A 25,090-nucleotide genomic window follows, 5' to 3' on the forward strand; every position below is an offset into this window, starting at 1 on the left:
CTCATTAGCTTTTTCCTCGGATTGAAAAGTCATTCCAACTTTAGGAATAATCAAATTTTGCCTAGCTTTATTAACCACCTCCTGCAAATCAATTGCTAATTGAAGGTGTACTATAATAAAAACAAAATATCATATGTTCTGACAAATTTGTTACTTATATGATTTTTTACCTCATCAAGTGCTTCATTCTCCACGGGTGCAGAAGTGTGTGAAATGGTGCCGATGGTCTGTACACCGGCCATAACCGTGGTGTTCTGTGAAATATAGAAGAAAATGCATTTGTTTCATCAAAAGAAAAAAAAGAAAAGAAAAGCCCCATCAACTCGAACAGATAACCAGCGCCTGTGTTACCTGTTCGTCTTCGCGACGACCAGCAGCAGCAGCAGCATCAATTTCTAATGCACATGAATCCTCCATGATAGAAGAAGATCCCATCGGGTCAACAGCTGCAATCCCTCCTTGGCCCCCAACGTCATCCATGGAGTCTACTGGTTCATCCACGGAGACGGAAGCGGCGGCGGCAACTCGTCTAGGGCAAGGCACTGATCAGTGGCGGCGGTGGCCGTATTCAACGTGACTTCGGGTCGCGTCGTTCAATATTCCTCAACACGACTGAAACGAGCCGATTTGGTGCCGTCGTCAGCCGATGCGGAGCCGACGGTGAAAGCATCTAGGCCCCTAGTTGGATTTCGGTGATTAATGTCAATACAAGATTACTATGACTAACGTGTGTTTTGCAGAGGCAATTAAGTTAGGTCATGGTAATGGAGATCGATTGGGCAATCGAGGTTGTCATGCCCCTACGATGGAAATCGTTTTGGTTTTCAAAGGATGGACGATAAGGTTAAGGATAACTAGTTCTAAGTGTCAATTGAAGTTGGAGAGACACTTAGAGTAGTTTTGGACTTTGTTTTCTCCTTTGGCCGTACTATTAAGGGGGGTATGAACGGGTAGCTTGACCTAGTTGAGTCTAGTGAGTTAGGTGTGGTGCGCACTTGTTAAAACTAGCTCTAGGTAGCTCCTATGAATGCCTAAGATCCTTTGGGGCAAACTTCATTCACATATGTTCAAAAGTTGGAAGTGAATGGAGGGTCAAATACTGACCGGACACTGGCTCTGATGCGACCGGACGCTGGCCGCAGGGTCCGATCAGTTCATTTGACCGAGGAGATCAAGTCTGGTGTGACCGGATGCTAGAAGGTCATTGTGACCGGACGTTGAGAGCCAGCGTCCGGTCGACTCCAGTAAGGGTCTAGACTTGAGAAAGTGCGACCGGACGCGTCCGGTCAATACTGACCGGACCCTGAGTATCTAGCGTCCGGTCGAGTACAGTAAGCATCCAAGAGCGACCGGACGCGTCCGGTCATTACTGACCGGACCCTGACAGCGTCCGGTCATCACTTGAAAACTGTTACGCGGGTTGAACTGACCGGAGCGTCCGGTCAAAACGATCGGAGCGTCCGGTCACCCCGTAGAAGCTCATAACGGTTCGTTTTTCAGGCTGCCTTATAAATAGAAGCTCCACTCGTGAGTGGAGTCACTTTTGCTCATTCCAACAGCTGAGAAACACGTTTGTGAGTGCCAAGAAGAGCAAGGTCCTAGTGAGGTGTTTGTGATTTGAGAATCCAAGAGAGTAGCCTCACTAGCAAATCAAGAGTAGCAAAGTGTGCATCCATCTTCTCATTAGGCTTCGTGTGGTCAAGTGAGAGTTCGTGCTTGTTACTCTTGGTGATCGCCATCACCTAGACGGCTTGGTGGTGATTGGGAGTTTGGTGTTCACCCGGCGGAGCTTGTGGGTGACCCAACTCAAGTTGTGAGCGGCTTTGGGTGATTCGCCGCGACGGAGTGTCGAAGAATCAACCCGTAGAGAGCACTTGATCCTTGCGCGGATCAAGGGGGAGCTACACCCTTGTGCGGGTGCTCCAACGAGGACTAGTGGGGAGTGGAGACTCTCCGATACCTCGGCAAAACATCGCCGCGTTCCTTTCTCTTTCTATTTACTTTGAGCACTTACTTTGAGTATTTAATTTGAGCAATTCAATAGTTGTTTTACATCCATAGAATTGCTTGCTAGAGTAAGTTTGGAACGTAGGTTGCTAGTTCGTTGTGCATTAGTTTGATAGAAACACTTTTCTAGGCACAAGGGGTTAATTGGGCTATCCGTAGGATTTGATTATTGCAAGAGAATTTAGAATTAGCCCAATTCACCCCCCCCTCTTGGGCATCTTGATCCTTTCAATTGGTATCAGAGCCTCGTGCTCACGTTTTTAAGCTTAATCGCTTAGAGCAAGATGTCTCACGGGGATGGACCTCCTCCTATATTTGAGGGAGATGATTTTCCATATTGGAAAATTCGCATGGAGGCATACCTAGAAGCTCTAGACGTTGGAATTCTTAGAGCCGCCTCTCAAGGGTTCCCAACACCTAAGAATGCCACACAACTTCAAGGCGATGAAGTGAACTATGAAAAATGGAATGCAAAGGCTCGCAACACCATCTTTAGAGGCCTTTGCAAAGATGTGTTCAATCGTGTAAGGAACCACAAAGACGCCCATGCACTATGGTCGGACGTTTGTGCGCTCCATGAGGGAACCAAGAGTGAGCGTGAGGAACGCTATCATCTTGTAATTAAAAAGCTAAATTCTTTTGAGATGTTTCCCAAAGAAAGTGCTAATGAGATGTATTCTCGTTTAAATGTTCTTGTAGAGGAAGTCAATGGGCTTGGACTTACTCAAATGTCACCATCCGACGTTGTGAGAAAAATCTTGAGTGTCCTCCCCATTGACAAATATGGGCACATTGTGACCGTGCTACATCAAGGTGATCTTTCCGCCGCTACACCAACACAAATCTTGGGAAAGATCAATGCTCATGAGATGTACATGCACATCACACCACAAGATGGCTCATCCTCTATAAAGAAGAAAGAGAAGGACTTAGCATTCAAAGCTAGCCAAGATAAGGGCAAAGCAAGACTTGAGTATGAGAGCTCAAGTGATGAAGATGATGAAGAAAGTCTTGCTCTCATGGTGAAGAAGACCACCAAGATGCTAAAAAGGCTAAACAAGAGTGGCATCAAGTTTGACGGCAAGAAGAAGTTCTTCACTAGCTCAAGAAGAAAGCCAATCTCCGAGATGGATTGCTACAATTGTGGCGAACTTGGCCACCTAGCTCATCAATGCACAAAGCCCAAGAAAGACAAGTTCAAAAACAAGGGCAAGAAAGATGATTCAAGTGATGAAGATGAAAAGAAAAAGAACAAGCCATACAAGAAGAGAGATGGCAAAAAGAGGGACTTCTACAAGAAGAAGAAGAGTGGCAAGGCCTACATTGTCGGTGATTGGCTCACGGACATTGATTCATCAAGTGGATCATCCGATGATGAGAGTGACAATGAGAAGGTGGCCACCATTGCTATTGATCGTGCATCCTCACTGCCACCATCGCCATCATCCTCTACACACCTATGCCTTATGGCCAAGGGTGAACGTAAGGTAACTAAGAGTGATGATAGTAGTGATGATGAGCAAGCTAGTAATGATGATAGCGATAGCGATGATGACTCACCTACATATGATGATCTTGTCAAAATATTAAGAAAATACACTAAGATCATTAGAAAGAGTAGAGCTACAAATGAAAAACTTGATGCTAAAAATGATTTACTTTTAGCTAAGTGTGATACATTAGAAAAGGCTAATGATGAGCTCAAAGAAACAAATGATTCTATATCATCCAAACTCAAGGAGCTCAAATCTTCTAAGAAAGAGCTTAAAGATAAACATGATAAACTTGAGTGGGTGCACAATGAGCTTATCACTAGTCACAACAAGCTAAAAGATGAATATACAACTCTAAAGATCAATTATGATACCCTTGTTATTGCACAAGAATTCTTACCAAATGAGCCACATGATGCTACTAACCATGTTGTTAAGATTGATATAACTACCTCATGTGATGATTTAATTGGTGAGAGCATTGAGCATGGATCTAGTAGCAAAGGCAAGCAAGTGGTTGAGTGCAATGACTATGATGAGGATGTCAAGCTCAAGAGTGACAATGAGAAGCTCATGAAAGATCTTGAAGAGATGAAAAGTCACAACACCGTTGTGCTAGAAACTCTTGATCATGACAAAGAGTTGATCCTTGAGAATGAGAAGCTCAAAGAAGAAAACAAGAAACTCAAGGAAGAAAAGAACAATGATATTCTCAAGGAAGAGAACAAGAAGCTCAAGATGGAGAAAGAGCATCTCAAGGTGAGATTGAGCAAGTTTGCTAGAGGCAAGCATCTCCAAAGTGAGCTACTCATGAATACCGTCATGAAGATGGATAGAAGTGGCATTGGATATATGGCAAGTATAGAGAAGAAGAAGGCTCAAGCTCAACACCAACAATCAAAGCCAAAGCCAAAGCCAAAGAGATGTTTTGAGTGTGGACAAGAAGGCCACTTTGCTCATGAGTGTCAAACTCCACCACCACAACCCTTGCCGAAGCATGATAGACCCTTTGCTTTCAATGCTCACTACATGCTTAGAAACGATTCTAGTGGAAAGATGAAAGTCATGTTCTTAGGACCCCCCAACAAGAGTAGGCCTAAGAAGATTTGGGTGGCTAAGTCACTTGTTGAGAAGGTGAAGGGCCCTCAACAAGTTTGGATCCCTAAAGCTTGAATCTCTTGTGTGTAGGTGAACTACAAGACCGGTGGAAGTCATTGGGTTATTGATAGTGGTTGCACTCAATATATGACCGGTGATCCTCGTATGTTCACCTCAGTAGATGAAGAGGTAGATGGACAAGAGAAAATAACATTTGGAGATAATTCAAAGGGCAAGGTTAAAGGATTGGGCAAAGTGGCAATATCAAATGATCATTCCATCTCCAATGTACTCTATGTTGCATCATTGAGCTTCAACTTGCTATCCGTTGGGCAATTGTGTGATCTTGGCTTTCAATGCTTATTCACCGAGAAGAAGGTTGTTGTATGCAAGGTAGATGACAATCAAGTGATATTCAATGGATTTAGATACAACAACTTATATCTAGTTGACTTCACCTCCAAAGATACAAACTTGAAGACTTGCCTATTCACCAAAACAATACTTGGGTGGCTATGGCATAGAAGACTTGCTCATGTTGGGATGAGCTCACTCAAGAAGCTTATGAAGAATGATTTGGTGAGAGGGTTGAAGGATGTGAAGTTTGAGAAGGATAAGCTTTGTAGTGCATGTCAAGCCGGCAAGCAAGTTGCAAACACTCATCCAACCAAAGCTTTCATGTCAACCACAAGAGTGCTAGAACTCCTACACATGGATTTATTTAGACCAACAACATACAAGAGTTTGGGAGGAAATCTCTATTGTCTTGTGATTATGGATGACTATTCAAGGTATACATGGGTGTTCTTCCTTCATGACAAATCCGAAGTTGCATCTTGTTTCAAGAAGTTTGCCAAGAGAGCTCAAAATGAATTTGAAGTGAAGCTCAAGAAGATAAGAAGTGACAATGGCAAAGAGTTTGACAACACAAACATAGAAGCTTATTGTGATGAAGTTGGAATCAAACATGAAGTCTCCGCAACCTATACTCCTCAACAAAATGGTGTAGTTGAGAGGAAGAACCGGACTTTGATCACTCTTGCAAGGACAATGCTAGATGAGTACAACACCCCCGAAGCTCTATGGGCGGAAGCAATCAACACCGCATGTTATGCATCCAACCGCCTATTTCTTCAAAAGTTCCTTGTCAAGACACCGTATGAGTTGCTCAATGGGAAGAAGCCGGACGTCTCCTTCTTTAGGGTGTTTGGTTGCAAGTGCTACATCTACAAGAAGCGGCAACACCTAGGGAAGTTTCAAAGACGTTGTGATATAGGTTTTCTTGTTGGTTACTCATTGAAGTCCAAAGCATATAGAGTATTTAATCATGCCACCGGCTTGGTTGAAGAAACATATGATGTGGAATTTGATGAATCTAATGGCTCCCAAGGAGCACATGAGAATCTTGATGATGTAGGTGATGAACCATTGAGGGAGGGTATGAAGAATATTCTGGTGGGAGACATCAAGCCAAAAGATGATGAAGATGATGTACAAGTCATTAACCAACCTTCTTCATCAAATGTACCACAAGATGGTGAAAAAGATGGGAGAGTAGAAAATGAAGATACTCATATCTTCCATGAGCAAATGGTGGTACAAGCACAAGATGTTGATGCTCCACAACCTCCTCCTCAAGTGGTCAATAGAAGAAATACACCTCTCCTACAAGATCATCCACAAGATCTCATCATAGGGAGTCCAACAAAGGGTAGAAGAAGCTCTTAAAGATCCAGATTGGATCAATGCCATGCATGAAGAGTTGAACAACTTCACTCGCAATGAAGTTTGGACTCTTGAAGAGCGACCAAAAGGCGCAAGAGTCATTGGAACGAAGTGGGTGTTCTGTAACAAGCAAGATGATCAAGGTGTTGTTGTGAGGAACAAGGCAAGACTAGTTGCAAAGGGGTTCTCTCAAGTTGAAGGTTTGGATTTTGGAGAGACCTTTGCACCGGTTGCAAGATTAGAAGCCATCCGTATCCTTCTTGCATATGCATCACATCATGAAATGAAACTATATCAAATGGATGTGAAAAGTGCATTTTTAAATGGCTTTATTAATGAACTAGTCTATGTTGATCAACCTCCCGGGTTTGAAGACCCTAGATATCCTAATCATGTTTATAGGTTGTTCAAGGCACTATATGGGCTTAAGCAAGCCCCAAGAGCTTGGTATGAGCGCCTTCGGGACTTCCTCATTGAGAAGGGCTTCACCATTGGGAAGGTCGACACCACACTATTCACCAAGAAGCTTGATGGGCATATCTTCATTTGTCAAGTATATGTTGATGATATCATCTTTGGATCATCAAATGAAGACTCATGCAAAGAATTTGGTGAATTGATGTCGAAGGAGTTCGAGATGTCAATGATTGGTGAGCTTACATTCTTTCTTGGTTTTCAAGTCAAGCAAATGAAAGAAGGCATCTTCATCTCTCAAGAGAAATATACAAAAGATCTTCTCAAGAGATTCAAGATGGATGAATGTAAGCCAATCAAGACACCAATGCCTACAAATGGACATCTCGACCTAGATGAGGGAGGTAACCCGGTTGATCAAACTCTCTACCGTTCTATGATTGGTAGCTTGTTATATTTAACCGCATCTAGGCCCGACATCATGTTTAGTATGTGTATGTGTGCTAGATTTCAAGCTAGTCCTAAGGAAACACATTTAATTGCCGTAAAAAGAATCCTTAGGTATCTTAAGCACACACCAAGCATTGGCCTTTGGTATCCCAAAGGAGCTTTATTTGAATTAATTGGCTATTCCGATTCGGATTACGCCGGATGCAAAGTTGATAGAAAGAGCACATCCGGAGGGTGCCATTTGCTTGGTAGATCACTTGTGTCTTGGTCCTCCAAGAAACAAAATAGTGTGGCTTTGTCCACCTCCGAAGCGGAATACATTGCCGCGGGTGCTTGTTGTGCACAAATATTATACATGAAACAAACTTTGCTAGACTATGGAGTAGCTCTAGAGAAAGTACCTCTTTTGTGCGACAATGAAAGTGCGGTAAAACTTGCAAATAATCCGGTTCAACACTCTCGCACCAAGCATATAGATATCTGCCATCACTTTCTAAGAGATCATGTGGCTAAAAATGATATATCACTAGAAGGTGTAAGGTCCGAAGATCAATTAGCGGATATCTTCACTAAACCGCTAGATGAGGCTACATTTTGTAGATTGCGGAATGAGCTCAATGTACTTGATTTTAGTAACTTCACTAAAAATTGAGCTTGTGTTGCCCCTTGCATTCATTGTAATATACAACATGTTTAATTTGTGGCAATGCATATAGGACTTGTCTAACATGGTTAAGATAACCGCCGAAAAGCGTGTGAAGAAGCTTAACCTTGGATCAAACTTGACAAACAACTAGATTTACTTACAAGTATTGCATATGTATGAATGTTGTTTTGTCGTTTTATTCCATTTGCCCTCTTGTTGCCTATTTTCTTAAAAAGAATTATAGCCTAAGGCAAAATATTTTGAAAAATATGAGGGTTTGGGAGATGTCACTCACATCAGTCCCAATTGGTGTTTAGTTGGATCTTATTCAAGTTGGGACTTGATTGGGAACAGGCAGCGCGAAGGAAGTTTGATGATTTGCTGGAAAAGGTGCACCGGACGCTGCTGTCCAGCGTCCGATCAGTTCGTAGGACGTGAACTGTTGCCGAAGGAGTGATCGGACGCTGCGTCTGTGCGTCCGGTCAAGAGGACCTTCAGCGTCCGGTCGATTGAAGGAAGGACAAGTTGCACTGGCCGGACCCTGCCTGCGTCCGGTCATGGACCACCAGACGTGTCCGGTCCCGATTCCAGAGGATTTGGACCTCTCTGGAATCGACCGGACGCTGGGTGGTAGCGTCCGGTCGCTACCACCGGAGCGTCCGGTCAGTGGATCTCGCGCGGTTTCAGGACTCTTTTCCGTTTCCTTCTCTGTCGCGTTGGGGGTTCTACTTATATCGGCCGTTCTTTCGTTTTGACTCCCCGTGACCTAGCCCTAGCTCTTGCCGCCGCCTCCTGCGCCTCCTCAGCTCGCCAGCCGCGCGCCGCCGTGCTCCAGCCTCACCGTGTCATCAAGCGATGTGTGACCTAGCCCTACCTCCTTCATCTTGGGCCACCAGTTCATCACTGCTCCTTGTAACCCTAGCCCCTGCCGGTTCCAAGGATTCCCCCGCGTGTCGCCTTTTCTTTTCTCGGATCGCTGATCGTCAGGTAGAAAGCCATTCGATTCAAGTTCGCATCTACATTGCTTTCTCTATTAGGGTTTCACATCTATTAGACATATGGTATTTATTTGTATATCCATCTATTCTATCGTGCAGCGAGTCGGTTCTGTTGTGGTTCTTCTGGCAGTTGGCAGTCAACTCGGAGCCAAGCTCGCGAGTAAGGATCGAGGCCAAGCCTCGAAAGCGGTAGTTTGACAGTTGATCTTCATCAGCGGCAGTTCATCATCTTGTCAGTTCAGATGGCTCGCACCAAGAACGTTGGTGGTGGCCCAAGTGATGATGATCGGAGGCCCCCTCCTCGCCAGCCAGCCGGATCTAAGGGCAAGTCAACCAAGCAGGTGGCATCCAAGAAGCGGAAGTACCCCGATGCAGAGACAGTGAGAGCAGTAGCTGTTGTAGAGGCCGCAGAGCGTGCCGAGAGAGGTGGTGCCCGCAGCGGAGTTGTCATTGTAGATCAGCCGGTTTCACCAGCACTGAGAGCTGCGCTCGAGGAAGTTGAGCGACGTCACGGTAGTCCAGCTGGGACTGCTACGCTTGTAGGACGACGGGTTGCCATAGAGGAGGGTCCGTCAGCACAGGAGCAGCCCCCACCAGCAGAGCCTCAGCCAGCCTAGGAGACTGAGGAGGGTCAGCAGACCGAGGAGACCGAGCCGGCACCTCAGCTACGCCGCTCGAGTCGTACCAGTGCTGCAGTTCCACCGAGGCCAGCTACACAGCGCAGGGGGTCACGCCCTCCGCCTAGACCTCAGGGTCCGCCTCCAGTGGTACACCTTGACTTGAGGGCCGCTACAGCCAGGCAGGTTCAGCAGCTGCGTTTTGTAGAGTTTGAGGTTTGGTTTCCTCCGAGGAGGGATGAGAGAGCAGCTGAGGGTTTCTACACGCCACTGCAGGAAGATTTCTACAATGCTTATCTCAACAGTGGGGCAGTGTTCAGATCTTAGAGAGTCTGTCGGATAGAGTCTATTGTGGCAGCAGCCGGAGAGCACATTCGGCCTTACTTATCATATCTGCCAGGGTTGACAGATTTGATTGGACGGACGGGCATATATGTACCATCTTGGGTCCGTCAGTTTTATGCTTCACTCTACATCGATCCACATCACAGATTTATTCACTTCGCCTTCAGAGGCAAAGACTACAGAGTGACTAGTGGCAGGGCCAGAGAGATACTGAGGCTACAGGAGCAGCCTGTCAAGATGCATGAGGTTTGTTATGGACAGCAGGGGCCTCCCAGGCGTCCTCATGGAGGGCAGGTGCCCCCTACAGATTTAGTGCACCATTGCTTCAAGGAGCCTTTTGGTGAGGGGTCGAGCAGGAACCCCAGTGACTTGACTCCTACAACGAGAGTGCTAGAGGCCATCATCAGGAGGACACTGCTTCCCAGATTGGGATACAGGGAGGGCCTGACTCGCTTACAGCTCTGGCTTCTCAATGCCATCTTGCAGCAGACAGTATTTGACATCTGGGACCTCCTTCTTTCAGAGATGGAGGATACTATAGCTGAGGGATTCAAGGGTCGCAGGCAACTTCCCTATGCTCACTGGATCACGTTCCTCATCCGCAGAGTAGTGCTTGATAAGCCCCCTGGCATGATGGATGAGTATATAGGTGCCACCATAGAGTTCCCAGCTTACAACCTGTCACAGAGGATCAGACACACCACTCCTCAGGCACCCAGACAGCCTAGCCATCGTCCCGACGTGCCAGAGTCCGTAGCTCAGCAAGATGAGATTATCAGAGGGATTGCCGCCACTGAGGAGGAGGAGCTAGAGGCACAGCAGGAGGTGAGCGAGTACAGTGACAGCTCTGACGACTACTACCAGCCTATACCTCAGATGCCTCCATGCAGACACGATGCAGAGGCCGGTAGCTCTAGTTCCGCTCCACCTACTCTGCAGACAAACCCCGCTCTCATTGCTATTCTTGAGCAGATGCAGCAGGACCAGACACGACAGGCACAGGAGACAGCTGCCAACTTCGCGCAGTTTCAGGCTCGTCAGGACGAGTTCCAGCGGCAACAGCAGCTCCTTCAGCACCAGCAGTTACTTATGCAGCAGCAGCTCATGGGATTCATGCAGCATGTAGTGACAGCTATTGGGGCCCCACCACCACAGCCTTCGCCCCAGCTTGCACAGCCTCCTACCACTTCGACGACTCCAACAGTACAGCCTAGCGAGCTCCAGAGTCAGGGACTGCCTCCAGCTCAGTTCGCTTCACCTCTTGTACAGGTGTCCCAGTGGTTAGCCTCACCCGTGGTAGCCCCGTAGTTCACTCCACTTCAGACGGGCTTCACACCAGAGCAGTCTTCCTCGCTATTCGTGCCTGATACGTCAGTCTCTAGGAGTCTTGGAGCATCCTTCAGCGAGTTGACCGGCATGCCTACTCCGCCTCATATGCATACCGCCAGTCCATCTACAGCAGCTCCAGCTATCATGACTACTCAGAGGCTCCCCTCGTCTGTCGCCTCGTCAGATCCTATGACAAACATACTAGCAGCTTCCCAGGTAGCACCAGCCCCAGCTCAGACCCAGACCGCTTCAGCGACACTTCCTGCTTTAGAGGGTCAGTCAGTTCAGAGCTCAGGGTCAGATGATGATGGCGCCCAGTTCCATCTTGCTCCACGTACTTCAGCGCCCGACTCGTCCGTTGCAGCCCCGCCGACCGACCCTTAGGTTTTGGTGTTTGATGCCAAAGGGGGAGAGGGTTTGAGTATGTAGACTCAGGGGGAGCGAGTTTTAGGGGGGAGCTAGTTATCTCGTATTAGCTTATTATATACATTTGGAGTTTTATTTGTGTGATACACTACTACTTATGCATTCGTGTGTTTACTTTCATGCATACTATTATATATATGTGATAGTGCTATCTACGTGATTGTGATATTTGACATGTGTGATTTCTACTTTGCATTATCTATATGTCATATCACTTGTGTTATGCTCATTTGCTTTTGCTTCCGCGTTTATACTTCGAAGCAAATGAGCTTTGTGATTTGTACTCATGCTTAATTCATATCCTTTGAGTACATTGTGTTGGCTTGGGTCATATAAGCTTGACTAACTCTTTTGTTCTTATCGACAAAAGCTTATATGAACCAAGCCCGTCAAAAACCTCACTCCATAACATACTCGAGGTAGTATTATCATCAATCACCAAAAAGGGGGAGATTGAAAGCATCTAGGCCCCTAGTTGGATTTCGGTGATTAATGTCAATACAAGATTACTATGACTAACGTGTGTTTTGCAGAGGCAATTAAGTTAGGTCATGGTAATGGAGATCGATTGGGCAATCGAGGTTGTCATGCCCCTACGATGGAAATCGTTTCGGTTTTCAAAGGATGGACGACAAGGTTAAGGAAAACTAGTTCTAAGTGTCAATTGAAGTTGGAGAGACACTTAGAGTAGTTTTGGACTTTGTTTTCTCCTTTGGCCGTACTATTAAGGGGGGTATGAACGGGTAGCTTGACCTAGTTGAGTCTAGTGAGTTAGGTGTGGTGCACACTTGTTAAAACTAGCTCTAGGTAGCTCCTATGAATGCCTAAGATCCTTTGGAGCAAACTTCATTCACATATGTTCGAAAGTTGGAAGTGAATGGAGGGTCAAATACTGACCGAACGCTGGCTCCGGTGCGACCGGACGCTGGCCGTAGGGTCCGATCAGTTCATTTGACCGAGGAGATCAAGTCTGGTGTGACCGGATGCTGGAAGGTCATTGTGACCGGACGCTGAGAGCCAGCGTCCGGTCGACTCCAGTAAGGGTCCAGACTTGAGAAAGTGCGACCGGACATGTCCGGTCAATACTGACCGGACCCAGAGTATCTAGCGTCCGGTCGAGTACAGTAAGCATTCAAGAGCGACCAGACGCGTCTGGTGATTACTGACCGGACCTTGACAGCGTCCGGTCATCACTTGAAAACTGTTACGCGGGTTGAACTGACCGGAGCGTCCGGTCAAAACGATCGGAGCATCCGGTCACCCCGCAGAAGCTCATAACGGTTCGTTTTTCAGACTGCCTTATAAATAGAAGCTCCACTCGTGAGTGGAGTCACTTTTGCTCATTCCAACAGCTGAGAAACACGTTTGTGAGTGCCAAGAAGAGCAAGGTCCTAGTGAGGTGTTTGTGAGTTGAGAATCCAAGAGAGTAGCCTCACTAGCAAATCAAGAGTAGCAAAGTGTGCATCCATCTTCTCATTAGGCTTCGCGTGGTCAAGTGAGAGTTCGTGCTTGTTACTCTTGGTGATTGCCATCACCTAGACGGCTTGGTGGTGATTGGGAGTTTGGTGTTCACCCGGCGGAGCTTGTGGGTGACCCAACTCAAGTTGTGAGCGGCTTTAGGTGATTCGCCGCGACGGAGTGTCGAAGAATCAACCCGTAGAGAGCACTTGATCCTTGCGCGGATCAAGGGGGAGCTACACCCTTGCGCGGGTGCTCCAACGAGGACTAGTGGGGAGTGGCGACTCTCCGATACCTCGGCAAAACATCGCCGCGTTCCTTTCTCTCTCTATTTACTTTGAGCACTTACTTTGAGTATTTAATTTGAGCAATTCAATACTTGTTTTACATCCATAGAATTGCTTGCTAGAGTAAGTTTGGAACATAGGTTGCTAGTTCGTTGTGCATTAGTTTGATAGAAACACTTTTCTAGGCACAAGGGGTTAATTGGGCTATCCGTAGAATTTGATTATTGCAAGAGAATTTAGAATTAACCCAATTCACCCCCCCTTTTGGGCATCTTGATCCTTTCAGACGGGAACGCACGCAAGCCGCCTAACTTGTGGGAACCACCGCCACGGCGCCACCTTAGAGCTTTGTTTGTGTGTTAGAGTGGTCTGATATGAAATTTTTAGTTTAAATTCCACACCGAACTACTTCAACACACATGGATTAAGGTGAATATATGGGCGTCATATCCAAACGAGACATGATGTATGAAGCAATCTCATAGGTGTGCAATTGGCGGTGGATTGGTGTTTTTGTAATAACAAAAAAAAAGGGGCTTCTTGGTTTCGACTTTCGAGCGAGCTATTTTTGCAAAAACCATCAAAAAAATTAGTAAGAATTACGGTATTCAACTTCCGATCCTAACACAAAGATGCAGCTGAATAAACTTGTCACCAACTGTTGCAAACTACACAGCACAGCAATATACTTGTACATGCACTTGTGCTATAATCATGACATCATCATTCATCACTGTAGTTCTAGCACATGCGCGCAGGTGACCAGGTTCAAGTGCGGCGGCACCGTCGTCGGGTGCACCTTCGACCACCGCGTCTGCGACGCCTACTCCTACAACATGTTCCTCGTCGCATGGGCCGCAGCCGCCCACGGCAGCTCAGCGCCTCCGGCCCCGTCCTTCCACCGCTCGTTCCTCGCGCCGCGTGAACCAGCACCGCCGGCAACCTCGCGAATCGGCACCTCTTCGTCCCCGTGAGCCGCGCGCCAGCCCTGCCAGACACAGCCGCCGACAACCGCATCTACCGCGTGTCCGCTACCGACGTCGCGGCGCTGCAGGCCTCGGCGGGGCGTTCACGGCACACCTGTGGCGGCTCTACGCCAAGGCCGCAGCGGCCTTGCGGCGCCAGCAGCAGTCGTGCTGCATGGGCGTGGTGGTCGACGGGCGCACTCTCCTCCCCCGTGACGGCGCCTTGAGCGCTTACTTCGGCAACGTGCTGACCATCCCCTACGGCGTCATGGGCACCGGCGCCCTGAGTACCATGGCGCTCGCCGACGTGGCGGGCGACGTGCACCGGTGGGTGGCGGAGGCCGCGACCGCAACGACCGGAGGCCGAAGCCGACGTGCATGCATGCATGCGTGGGATTTAAGGTTAAATAAATGACATGGACATGCAGTGAACAATTTTAAAAGTTCATGGACCTAAAAATACAGTTACAAAGTTGATGGACCTAGATGACACCCAACGAAAGTTAATGGACCCAAAAATACAGTTTCAAAGTTGATAAACCTAAATGACACCCCAACGAAAATTAATAGACCTCCGGTGCATTTTAGTCTATAGCAAATGTTTAAGTTGGTATATGACCGTGATGGACCAGAAGTATCATGATGGGGCTCCGGCTAGCCCATTTGGGCCTTGTTTAGTTGGCGAATTTTTTGGTGAAATGGTACTGTAGCACTTTCGTTGTTATTTGACAATTAGTGTTCAATCATAGTCTAATTAGGCTTAAAAGATTCGTCTCGTGAATTTCGTCTAAACTGTGTAATTAATTTTATTTTTTATTTATATTTAATGCTTCATGTATGCGTCCAAAGATTCGATGTGACGGAAAATCTTGAAAAATTTTGTAAAATTTTGGAAACTAAACGGTACCTTGCCGGCCCATCTGACTCTCCAATTCCATGAACTGCCCACGCTTTCCGTATAAAAAAGATAACTGCCACGCGCATCTTCTGCCGACTCGCATTGCTTCAGACGTCAGCCACCATAACAGCCTCCGTCGCAAATCCGCCAAGGCCTCCGTCGTCTCCGTCCCCGGCTCCCGGCCTCCGCTCAGCACGACAGCACCGTCCCGATCGGCAGCACAAGCCGAAGCCGAGACGACTCCAGGGTCCAGACCAACCACGTCTTGGCCTCCGCTTGCTCCGGCCATGTCGCGCTTCTTCCGCGGCGCCGCCCTCACCGCCGCCGCAGCGGTTGCGGGCCTGTCCTCTGCATTCTTGCAGAGCCTCTCTTCGCCCCTCCCACTCTCGGCTTCGCCCTCCTCTTCTCCGTCGACGCCCATCGGCCCCGTCGCGGTCTCCGGTCACGCAGCCCTCGTCCGCGCGCACCCGAGTCTCCGCGAGCTCGGCGCCATGCTTACACCGGCCTCCTTCCTCGTCGACGCCACCCAGGCGTTCCTGGCGGGCGCACTGCGGTGCCCGCCTATCTACCCCGAGACGCTCCGCCAGGGCCGCGAATACCTCACCGCACAGATCCTGTCCGCAGAGTCCGAGGGCCACGCGGCGGTGGAGCAGGCAGCCTTGGCCCGGACCAACATGGCCCTCCTCGATGCCCGTGAAGGACGCCTCGACGACGCCCGCGACGCCATCGTGCGCCTCGCCGCGGAGCGCCCAGGCGACACCACCTTGCGCCTCTTCGCCGCCGCGCTCTGCCGCGTGCTAGGCCGCCACGAGGAGGGGGCCCAATGGCTGCACGATTCCGCCGTGCCTGACCTCTCCCGCCTCGAGCACAAGATCCAGTTCGTGCAGGCCGTCCTTGTCGCCACGGTCGGCTCCGCACCGCGCGCCGTGGCGGGCTCGGAGGAGCTGGCCTTGGTCACCACGCTCGGGCTGCTCGAGATGTCGATGTGGTCCATTTTCACGCACGGTGATCTGCCGGAGAGGCTCCAGGTGTTAGCGATGATGGCATTCTTGCGGGGCGTCGTAGCGAGGAAGCTGCGCAGAGATGATGGACCAGCACCGATGCAGGGATCTTAGGAGGCCACCCTTAACTAGCTAGGTGAGATACTAAAACGTTTCAATTGGATACTTCGATTCGTTCATGTCATATTATTGATGCAACCACTGGTAGTTTCTCACATTTTTTCTGTGGAGTCTGCTAGCTACTTGTATGGCTTATTCAGTTATTCAAATTTCATGCCGTGATCATTATGCTAGTTTGAGGAAATATCGATCTAATAGAGCCTAATATGTTGATCCTGTCTCCATTTAAGTGATGAACATGTTAGAGTATTAATAAGAGATTTCAAGCATTTCGACAAAGCTACTCTGCCTAGTTTTACCATTGCAGTGGCATCTTTTTAACCATCCATGAAAACCATGACACCTTGTATGTGTGGCTTTTTTGCAACAACTATTGGAAGTCTGCTTCCTATTTTGGTGGGCAATTCAACACTGGAGTAGTTGAATTAGGAGATGAATTCAAGATACTTGTGTTAAATGCACTCTGCTACTCATAGGAACAATCTTGTTTCCCATGTAATAAAATGAATGAAATCATGTATGACTCTGTATAATTGAGGTGGAAATGGAGTCATGGACACAGCACTATATATGTATCTAATAATTGGTAGGTGTTGGTCATGAAAAAGCTTTTGTTTAATTCGAAAAGATATATCTTAATGCATTAGTGAAAGTCACTTTTCTTAATCGATGTCAATGTTTGTTTCATAATTTTACCTTACTGATGTTGTTTAAAAAGTTTAATGGCACACCAACAGATTTTCCTGTTCAGGTGTCTCAAGAATTGATAAGAATCCAAATAAGCCCAAAATTTCAAATTTGCAATGCAGAGTGCCGACTACCTTGTGTTTGGCCATCTATTTCGTTTTACTATTACAACATTGATGCCACAGTATCACACATGTTGAATGTAACACACATGTACATTAGAATTGGTTCTTGAAAACTCATGCTATTTATTTCTGTATTTGGTTTTCAATCCAGGTTCTGTAGATGTGTAATGAACATGCCAAAACATGCAAACCTTTACCTAAAAGTTCTCTTGTGAGCAGTTTTAATTTCAGTCAAATGTTTTTTCTTCTGTATGAGATCTGTGTCGTTTAAAGATGTTTAGTCCTGACAACAGAATATTTTGCAGGTGAATTGTCTTCAGAACTCCATTCAGAATTAGGTGACCATGTCTGAAGATTCCTTGGTTAAGACGGATATTAAAGTGAAGTGGTGATCAATATTCATTAGCTGTTTTGAAAGTGTTGTACAGAGATCCTCAACCAATTGCATAATGTCCAAATTTCACTTTTATCATGGCACTGGCAACATATTCCATAGACTGATACAAAAGTAATGCACTAATCCCTTCGCTGGTTTGTTAACTAGGGTGCGAATAGCAATGTTAAAGCTGTACGAATTGATGGATTTACATTTATATGCTTGGAAATGCCGTAAAAACGTTACTCTTCGTTTTCTGACAATTACTACCTTTATGCTAAATTTGTATCTAGAAAAGTCAAAATGAACTAGATATATACTCCCTTCGTTTCAAATTATAAGTCGCTTTGACTTTTTTGTATATCTATTTTGCTATGTATCTAGATATATATTACATATAGATGCATAGCAAAATAGATGTACCAAAAAAAATCAAAGCGACTTATAATTTGGAACGGATGGAGTAACTCTTTTCATAAACAAGTGGTGTAGGTTCGGATCGGTCCATTAGTTGATCTACTTACTTCTAACGGATTAAAATGGGACCATGCATTCGCCTCACCTCAACGCATACAAACAACTGCATGCTATTTTTGCTATATAAAGGCGGCGTTGTAGCCTAGTAGGCAGCACAAACGGCCATAATGCAAAATGACACTCGAGTATTCCTCTTGTCTTAACACTTGATTCCTCTCCTTCTCATTCTTCTCCATCTCTGGCCTTTTCCTCCTATTCTTTCCCAACTCCGACGAGTTTAGAAAGAGGTTCGGGGGAGGCAGGCCGGCCAGGCGGTAGCAGGGATGGAGGGAGGATGACGTTAGGGTTCCGACGGCGATGGAGGCAGCCATGCCAGGTCAGGGCGGAGCGCCCATAGCCATGACGGCGGCGGGGTGAGGGGGCGAAGGGGCCACAGCGGCAGGAGCTCCGGCGAGACCTACCACGCCACGCGCTAGGCGGTGGGCAATGGCGGAGCATTGTCGATGTTTTACCACCGGCAACCCGCCACGGGAGTACCTGGGGCGGTGATTTGTTCGGAGGGGTATCGGCGTATGCAGGAACTCGGTAGTAAACGCAGTACCACCGATAGCCTGCCACGGGGGTCCCCGGGGCAGTATTGTTCGGGCTTCAGCGTATGCAGAACTCGATGGTGAACGCAAGAGACAACGATTTATACTGGTTTGGTACGTCGGAAACTCACGGCGCCCTACGTCCAGTGTGGTGTGGATAGTATATTGTGCCCTGCGCTATTTGTTGTGGTTGTGAGTTCTGTCGGTTATGTCTCTAGCTACCGATCTAGGGACTCCTGCCCTCCTTTATATAGTCCAGGAGAGGCGGGAGTCCTAGTCGGTTACAAAGTAGAGATCCTAGTAGGATTATGTGTAACTAGTTCTAGTAGGATTACATGTAGGGAATCCTAGTTGGACTAGGTCTTCTTCTCTCTTCTCCGTGGGAAACCCCATGGGTCCCGTATCGACAAGCCCCCGAGCATCTCATGGATGAGCTTCGGAAGCCTTCTTGTTCTTCTTGGTCTTTGTTGAGTTGTTGTAAATCCGTTCCAGGTTCTTCTTGAAGTGAAACCTTGAGATGGTCTTCTTTGTCTTTTCTTTGGCTAATGTGCACTTTTGGATAAAAGTGCACTCAGTGAGTGTAGCCCCCGAGCCTCTTGCTTGTTGGGACAAGAAGCCAGAGGGTCCCTTTAGTCTTCTTGGTTGCTCCGAGTTCTTTTTCGGTGGGTGCAATTTTTCGTAAAAATTGCACTCACTGAGTGTAGCCCCCGAGCCTCTTGCTTTTGCTTGCAAAAGTTGGAGGGTCTAGATTCTTGTCTTCAAAAAATTTTTGGGGGTATGTATCCCACAGCCCCCGAGCCTTCTCCGAGTACTTTTCTTTAGAATAGAAATTGGATGAAGGGTCTTGATGTGTTGTCTTTGTTGTAGTCTTGAGTACTTGTATTCTTGGTCTTTCATCCTTGAATTCGAGCCCCCGAGCGTAGTTGAAGCGAATGCCGAGCCCCCGAGCTTAGTGTTTGACTAAGCCGTGATGCTCTTCCGAGTTGTTTTTATTCATCCAGGTCATTTCTAGACTTCTCTGGTTCTTGATGTACCTCTTCCAGGTTGTTTGCACTTCGTTCAGGTTCTTTCTGAACTTGTATGTACCTTATCCGGGTTGTTTTCTGATTTGACTAAGTCGTGATGCTCTTCCGAGTTGTTTTTATTCATCCAGGTCGTTTTCTGGTTCTTGATGTACCTCTTCCAGGTTGTTTGCACTTCGTCCAGGTTCTTTCTGAACTTATATGTACCTTATCCGGGTTGTTTTCTGATCAATCCGGGTTCTTCCTGAATTTGTCTTGGTACTTGCAGCACCTCTTCGGGGTTGTTTTATGATCGATCCGGGTTCTTTCTGGATTTGTCTTGGTACTTGCCGTACCTTGTCGGGGTTCTTTTTTGATCAATCCAGGTTGTTTCTGGACTTGTCTGAGTAAAATAGCTCTCAAGAGTGTGTTTTTCCTGATCTCATGGTATAGATGTAGCTCCCTTGGTTCGTGGCCGCGTTGTTGATCGCCGCAGCCGAGTTGTTGGGTATTTCGGACGAGTAGTTGGATACCACGTCCGAGCGGTTGGTTGTAGACACGTCGAGCATCCAGAACTCGTCACCGACTAGTTTGTTGGTTCTGAGTAGTAGTCGAGGTAGTCATTGAGCATCGCGGTAGAGTCAGCGGGTTGTTGTAGTGGCCTGCTTGCTTCCAGTCGGATGGCTTGCTTGTTGGCCAGCTAGAACAGCTTGTCGACAGGAATGTACGCATCATGTACGAGCCTTGATATGTACGTGCATGCACATACATAAATAGTGCACAAAGGCCTTGGCCTTGCTTGCTTCTTTGGTCGTTCGTCTTGCTTCATGGTCAGTCCTCCGTATCCGAGTTGATCTTGATTTTGCACCATTCATGCTGAGGTCTTCGTATCCGAGTTCTTCTTAACTTTTTGCGTTCGTGCAGACTCGGTGTACTTTTGTCTAGCCTACAGCTTTGGGTTTTCTTGTGTGCCTTCCTCTTTTTGGCTTGGCTTCCGTATTCGAGTTGTTATGTAGATCGCGTGTTCTTCTTGCTTAAATCGTATCCGAGTACTCGGACTCCTCGGCCGAGTAGTCAGTCTTGGCTTGCTTGTTATCTGGCTTGATGTACGGTTGGACATCTCGTGTGTTCGAAGTAGTCGGACACTCGAACGGACAGGTTGCTATCTTTGGTCTCGGACGGCTTGCTGCTCGTGGCTTGGTTCTGATTTGGCTTTGATATTTCAGAGTTGTAGATGTGATGACAGCCTGTATATGACTTGACGTGTGCTTGCACCTTGTTGGATCGTTCGTATCCCATCATGATTTATGTGTCTAGTAAATTGATGGCTTCCTCATTTGCATGCATGCAGATCCGTATGTGCATGTGTATTCAGTGTATATATGCATATATCTTAATCTTTTGCTCGCTATTGCTTCCCGGACGTCATATGTGCATGTCATGGTTGTACTCTGCCCTGTAAACAACTCTGTGCGTTATCCTGACGAAATCCCTCGATTTGTCGAGTACTTTTCTTTTCTTCCTCTTTTGTGATCCGTCGAGTGCTTTGTCCGCGCTATGACTTGTTAGATGTAGATCTTTGTGTTGACAACATTTCGTCTGCGCTATGTAAAATGACTCGGCATAGAATGTTGCCTTGACAAACTTCGGCATCCGAGTGCTTTCTTGAGTGGCGCTTGTGCTTTTCTTGAGGAAAAAGTATTTCTATCTGGATGTAGCCCCCGAGTCTCTTGCTTTTCGGAACGAAGAGCTGGAGGGTCTTTTTAAGCTTAATTTCGGTCGACTAGTTTTAGGTGTTAGCTTTTAGCTACCCTCATCGGCGGGCTTAAGCGTCTTTTCAGCTATTTTGCTCTCGGTCGGGATGCTCAGGCATGTTTTCAGCCATTTTGCTTTTTGTTTCGGGTGTTAGCTTTTAGCTACCCTCATCGGCGGGCTCAAGCGTCTTTTCAGCTATTTTGCTCTCGGCCGGGATGCTCAGGCATGTTTTCAGCCATTTTGCTTTTTGTTTCGGGTGTTAGCTTTTAGCTACCCTCATCGGCGGGCTCAAGCGCCTTTTTAGCTATTTTGCTCTCGGCCGGGATGCTCAGGCATGTTTTCAGTCATTTTGCTTTTTATTTCGGGTGTTAGCTTTTAGCTACCCTCATCGACGGGCTCAAGCGTCTTTTCAGCTATTTTGCTCTCGGCCGGGATGCTCAGGCATGTTTTCAGCCATTTTGCTTTTTGTTTCGGGTGTTAGCTTTTAGCTACCCTCATCGGCGGGCTCAAGCGTCTTTTCAGCTATTTTTCTCTCGGCCGGGATGCTCAGGCATGTTTTCAGCCATTTTGCTTTTTGTTTCGGGTGTTAGCTTTTAGCTACCCTCATCGGCGGGCTCAAGCGTCTTTTCAGCTATTTTGCTCTCGGCCGGGATGCTCAGGCATGTTTTTAGCCATTTTGCTTTTTGTTTCGGGTGTTAGCTTTTAGCTACCCTCATCGGCGGGCTCAAGCGTCTTTTCAGCTATTTTGCTCTCGGCCGGGATGCTCGCTTGATGTAGTCGAACAGCATGATGAAGTCGTCGGACAGCTCGTCCGAGTTGTTTGCTGATGAGTTTAACCAGACGAGTGACTGTCATGTCTAGTACTCGAAACAACTCGAAACGTGTTGCTGGGTTCCCAGAATTTGGTTGCTTGCTCGTGACTTGTCGGCTTGCTGTAGGTGGTCTTCTCTTTATTGACCGTATAGCTTGTATTTCTTGACCTTCTCTCGTATGAGCATGTCGTATGTATAAATCAATGCACAAACACCTTTGGTTTTGCTTGCTTGCTTCCTTTGTTAGCTTCTTGCATGTCCGTGATGTATTCGTATACGAAGTTGTAGCAGTACAATTTGTTTCTGGATCAGAGTCATCGGACGGATCGCTCGCTTCAGGCTTGGACTACTTCCGCGCTTGATGTAGTCGAGTTCTTTTGGTACGACGTCGTAACCCGATATTCCTCTGTACTGCACTGATTCGGTACTTGTCTTGGATAGAATTGGCTCTGGACTTGTACGAACTTCTGTTGCTTGTTCGAGTAGGAGTAGGACTTGTTTCTGGGTTGGACTTGAATCCGCGTGAAGATGAGCTGTATATGTGCATGTCGTATGGATGGTGACGTGTGATGTAATTCCTTTGGTAGAATACTTGCTTGCCGTGTGGTGCTTTCTTGCTTGCATGCTTCCTTCCTTCTCTTGCTCGTGGCTTCAAAGCAATTTGAAACATATACGTATACGCAGTTGTATACGGTCTTGGACTCTTGGTGGTCGTATCCGAGTGCGGCTCAAAAACTATTTCCATAATTGACGCTCGCTAATCCCTTTTGGTTTGTACGGTGACTTGGTTGACTTTTGCAGGAAATCCTTGTTTCTGCGTGTTGCAAGCTTGCTGTTCGTAGCCTTACAGTGCTTGCGTTCCTTGACAGGTTCCCGTGCGGGTGCCACGTCTATCTGTGGTCGTTGAGGCCGAGAACCCTGCATCTGGTGTTGATCGGAGTAGGACCGGTCGACTTTCTTCTTCGAACGATGGTGATGATGAGTGTGAACACGGCGAGTTGTTGACAAGATCGACTAGAGCTGCGGCGAGTTGTCGACGGGAGCCGACGAAAGTCGCGGCATGTCTTGATCTTAAGGTCCACCGAGCTCTCGAACGCAAAGCGCCGAGAACCCCTACCTGGCGCGCCAGCTGTCGATGTTTTACCACCGATAGCCTGCCACGGGGGTCCCCGGGGCGGTGATTTGTTCGGAGGGGTATCGGTGTATGCAGGAACTCGATGGTGAACGTAGGGAGACAACGATTTATACTGGTTCGGTACGCCGGAAACTCACGACGCCCTACGTCCAGTGTGGTGTGGATAGTATATTGCGCCCTGCGCTATTTGTTGTGGTTGTGAGTTCTGTCGGTTATGTCTCTAGCTGCCGATCTAGGGACTCCTGCCCTCCTTTATATAGTCCAGGAGAGGTGGGAGTCCTAGTCGGTTACAAAGTAGAGATCTTAGTAGGATTATGTGTAACTAGTTCTAGTAGGATTACATGTAGGGAATCCTAATTGGACTAGGTCTTCTTCTCTCTTCTCCGTGGGAAACCCCATGGGTCCCGTATCGACAAGCATCAAGAGGAGAAGACGGTGAAGAAAAAAATCAGGTATTAGAAGAGCGTGAAAAGCTCAAGTGCTACATAAATAGCTCCTATAAAAAATGTTTCTTACTGAGAGTGCCCGATTGCACTTCTATAGCTAAGGCTACACTGCTTGATTTTGTGTTTGGTGAGTGCTGCTACTTCAGCGAGCACTATCCATCAGAGCCTATGCTTTGTACAAATCCTCCTACTCTAGACCTATGGGTACGGATGAAAATGAGATTAGATGGATATTTTTCAATATCCGTCTATTCTGAAACGATCAAAACATTATTTGAATAGTCCGTATCTGAATCCAGACATTCAATATTCGAGCGTACCTGAATCTGAATTCTCAAAAATAAGATTTCTGATATGTAATGAGATAGATATCAATATCTCAAATATTTGTATCTGGTTCTAAGATCCGATTAAAAAATATAGGATATAGCACGTAACGACATGATCACTGTTATCCGTTGTATCCCGGTTTCATCCCTGATCTGGGAGCCTTGTTCCGTTAGCTCGGCTTCAGCCGCTGTCCCGCTGCCCGCCGGGCAACCGCCCAGTTGGGCAATTGGCATGCGCAGCCGCACACAAGTTCACCCTGCCCCACATCCACTCTGCTCAGGCCCCACTCCGCAGAAGCCAAAACCGCGAGCGCACAAAGCGACAACTCCCCCCAACCTCCTCGCCTCCTCTCGCTCCGGCCATGTCGCGCTTCTTCCGCGGCGCCGCCCTCACCGCTGCAGCGGCCGGGGGCCTGTCCTCTGCATTCTCGTGGAACCTATCGTCGCCCATCCCACTCTCGGCTTCGCCCTCCTCTTCTCCGTCGGCGCCCGTAGGCCCCGCCGCGGTCACCGGCCACCTCGCCCTCGTCCGCGCGCACCCGGCTCTCCTCGAGCTCAACGCGATGCTTACACCGGCCTCCTTCCTCGTCGACGCCACCCAGGCGCTCCTCGCGGGCGCACTGCGCTGTCCGCCTATCTACCCCAAGACGCTCCGCCACGGCCGCGAATTCTTCACCGCACAGATCCTGTCCGCGGAGTCGGATGGCCACTCGACGGCGGAGCAGGCGGCATCGGCCCGGGCTAACATGGCCTTCCTCGATGCGCGTGAAGGCCGCCTCGAGGACGCGCGCGACGCCATCGTCCGCCTCACCGCGGAGCGCCCGGGCGACACCACCTTGCGCCTGTTCGCTGCCGCGTTCTGCCGCGTGCTGGGCCGCCACGAGGAGGGGGCCCAGTGGCTCCACGATTCCGTCGTGCCCGACCTCTCCCGCCTCGAGCAAAAGACTCCGTTCGTGCTGGCCGTCCATGTCGCCACGATCGGTTCCGCGCCGCGCGCCGTGGCGGGCTCGGAGGAGCTGGTGTTGGTCACCACGCTCGGGCTGCTCGAGATGTCTATGTGGTCCATTTTCACGCACGGCG

The 25,090-nt window shown here is 47.9% G+C and overlaps 2 protein-coding genes and 1 pseudogene across 2 annotated transcripts in view; all 3 read left to right on the forward strand.

Annotated features, from left to right (window-relative positions):
* The first annotated feature begins 13,925 nt into the window (after positions 1–13,925).
* Positions 13,926–14,673, forward strand: LOC136454703 (coniferyl alcohol acyltransferase-like; annotated as a pseudogene).
* A 620-nt stretch (positions 14,674–15,293) lies between these two features.
* On the forward strand, positions 15,294–17,590 carry LOC136452247 (uncharacterized). The gene is made up of 2 exons (XM_066452863.1): positions 15,294–16,293; positions 17,395–17,590. The coding sequence occupies exon 1, from the start codon at positions 15,444–15,446 to the stop codon at positions 16,269–16,271; it is 828 nt and encodes a 275-aa protein (XP_066308960.1). The 5' UTR covers positions 15,294–15,443; the 3' UTR covers positions 16,272–16,293; positions 17,395–17,590.
* Positions 17,591–24,305: 6,715 nt separating this feature from the next.
* LOC136454704 (uncharacterized) overlaps positions 24,306–25,090 on the forward strand; it is a 36,525-nt gene continuing 35,740 nt past the window's right edge. The window contains exon 1 of the mRNA XM_066455030.1: positions 24,306–25,087. Coding sequence (XP_066311127.1) covers positions 24,373–25,087 — 715 coding nt within the window. The 5' untranslated portion in view covers positions 24,306–24,372. The remainder of the gene's footprint in view (positions 25,088–25,090) is intronic.

The sequence above is a fragment of the Miscanthus floridulus genome, chromosome 5 (assembly GCF_019320115.1).
Source record: "Miscanthus floridulus cultivar M001 chromosome 5, ASM1932011v1, whole genome shotgun sequence".
Lineage (NCBI taxonomy): Eukaryota > Viridiplantae > Streptophyta > Magnoliopsida > Poales > Poaceae > Miscanthus > Miscanthus floridulus.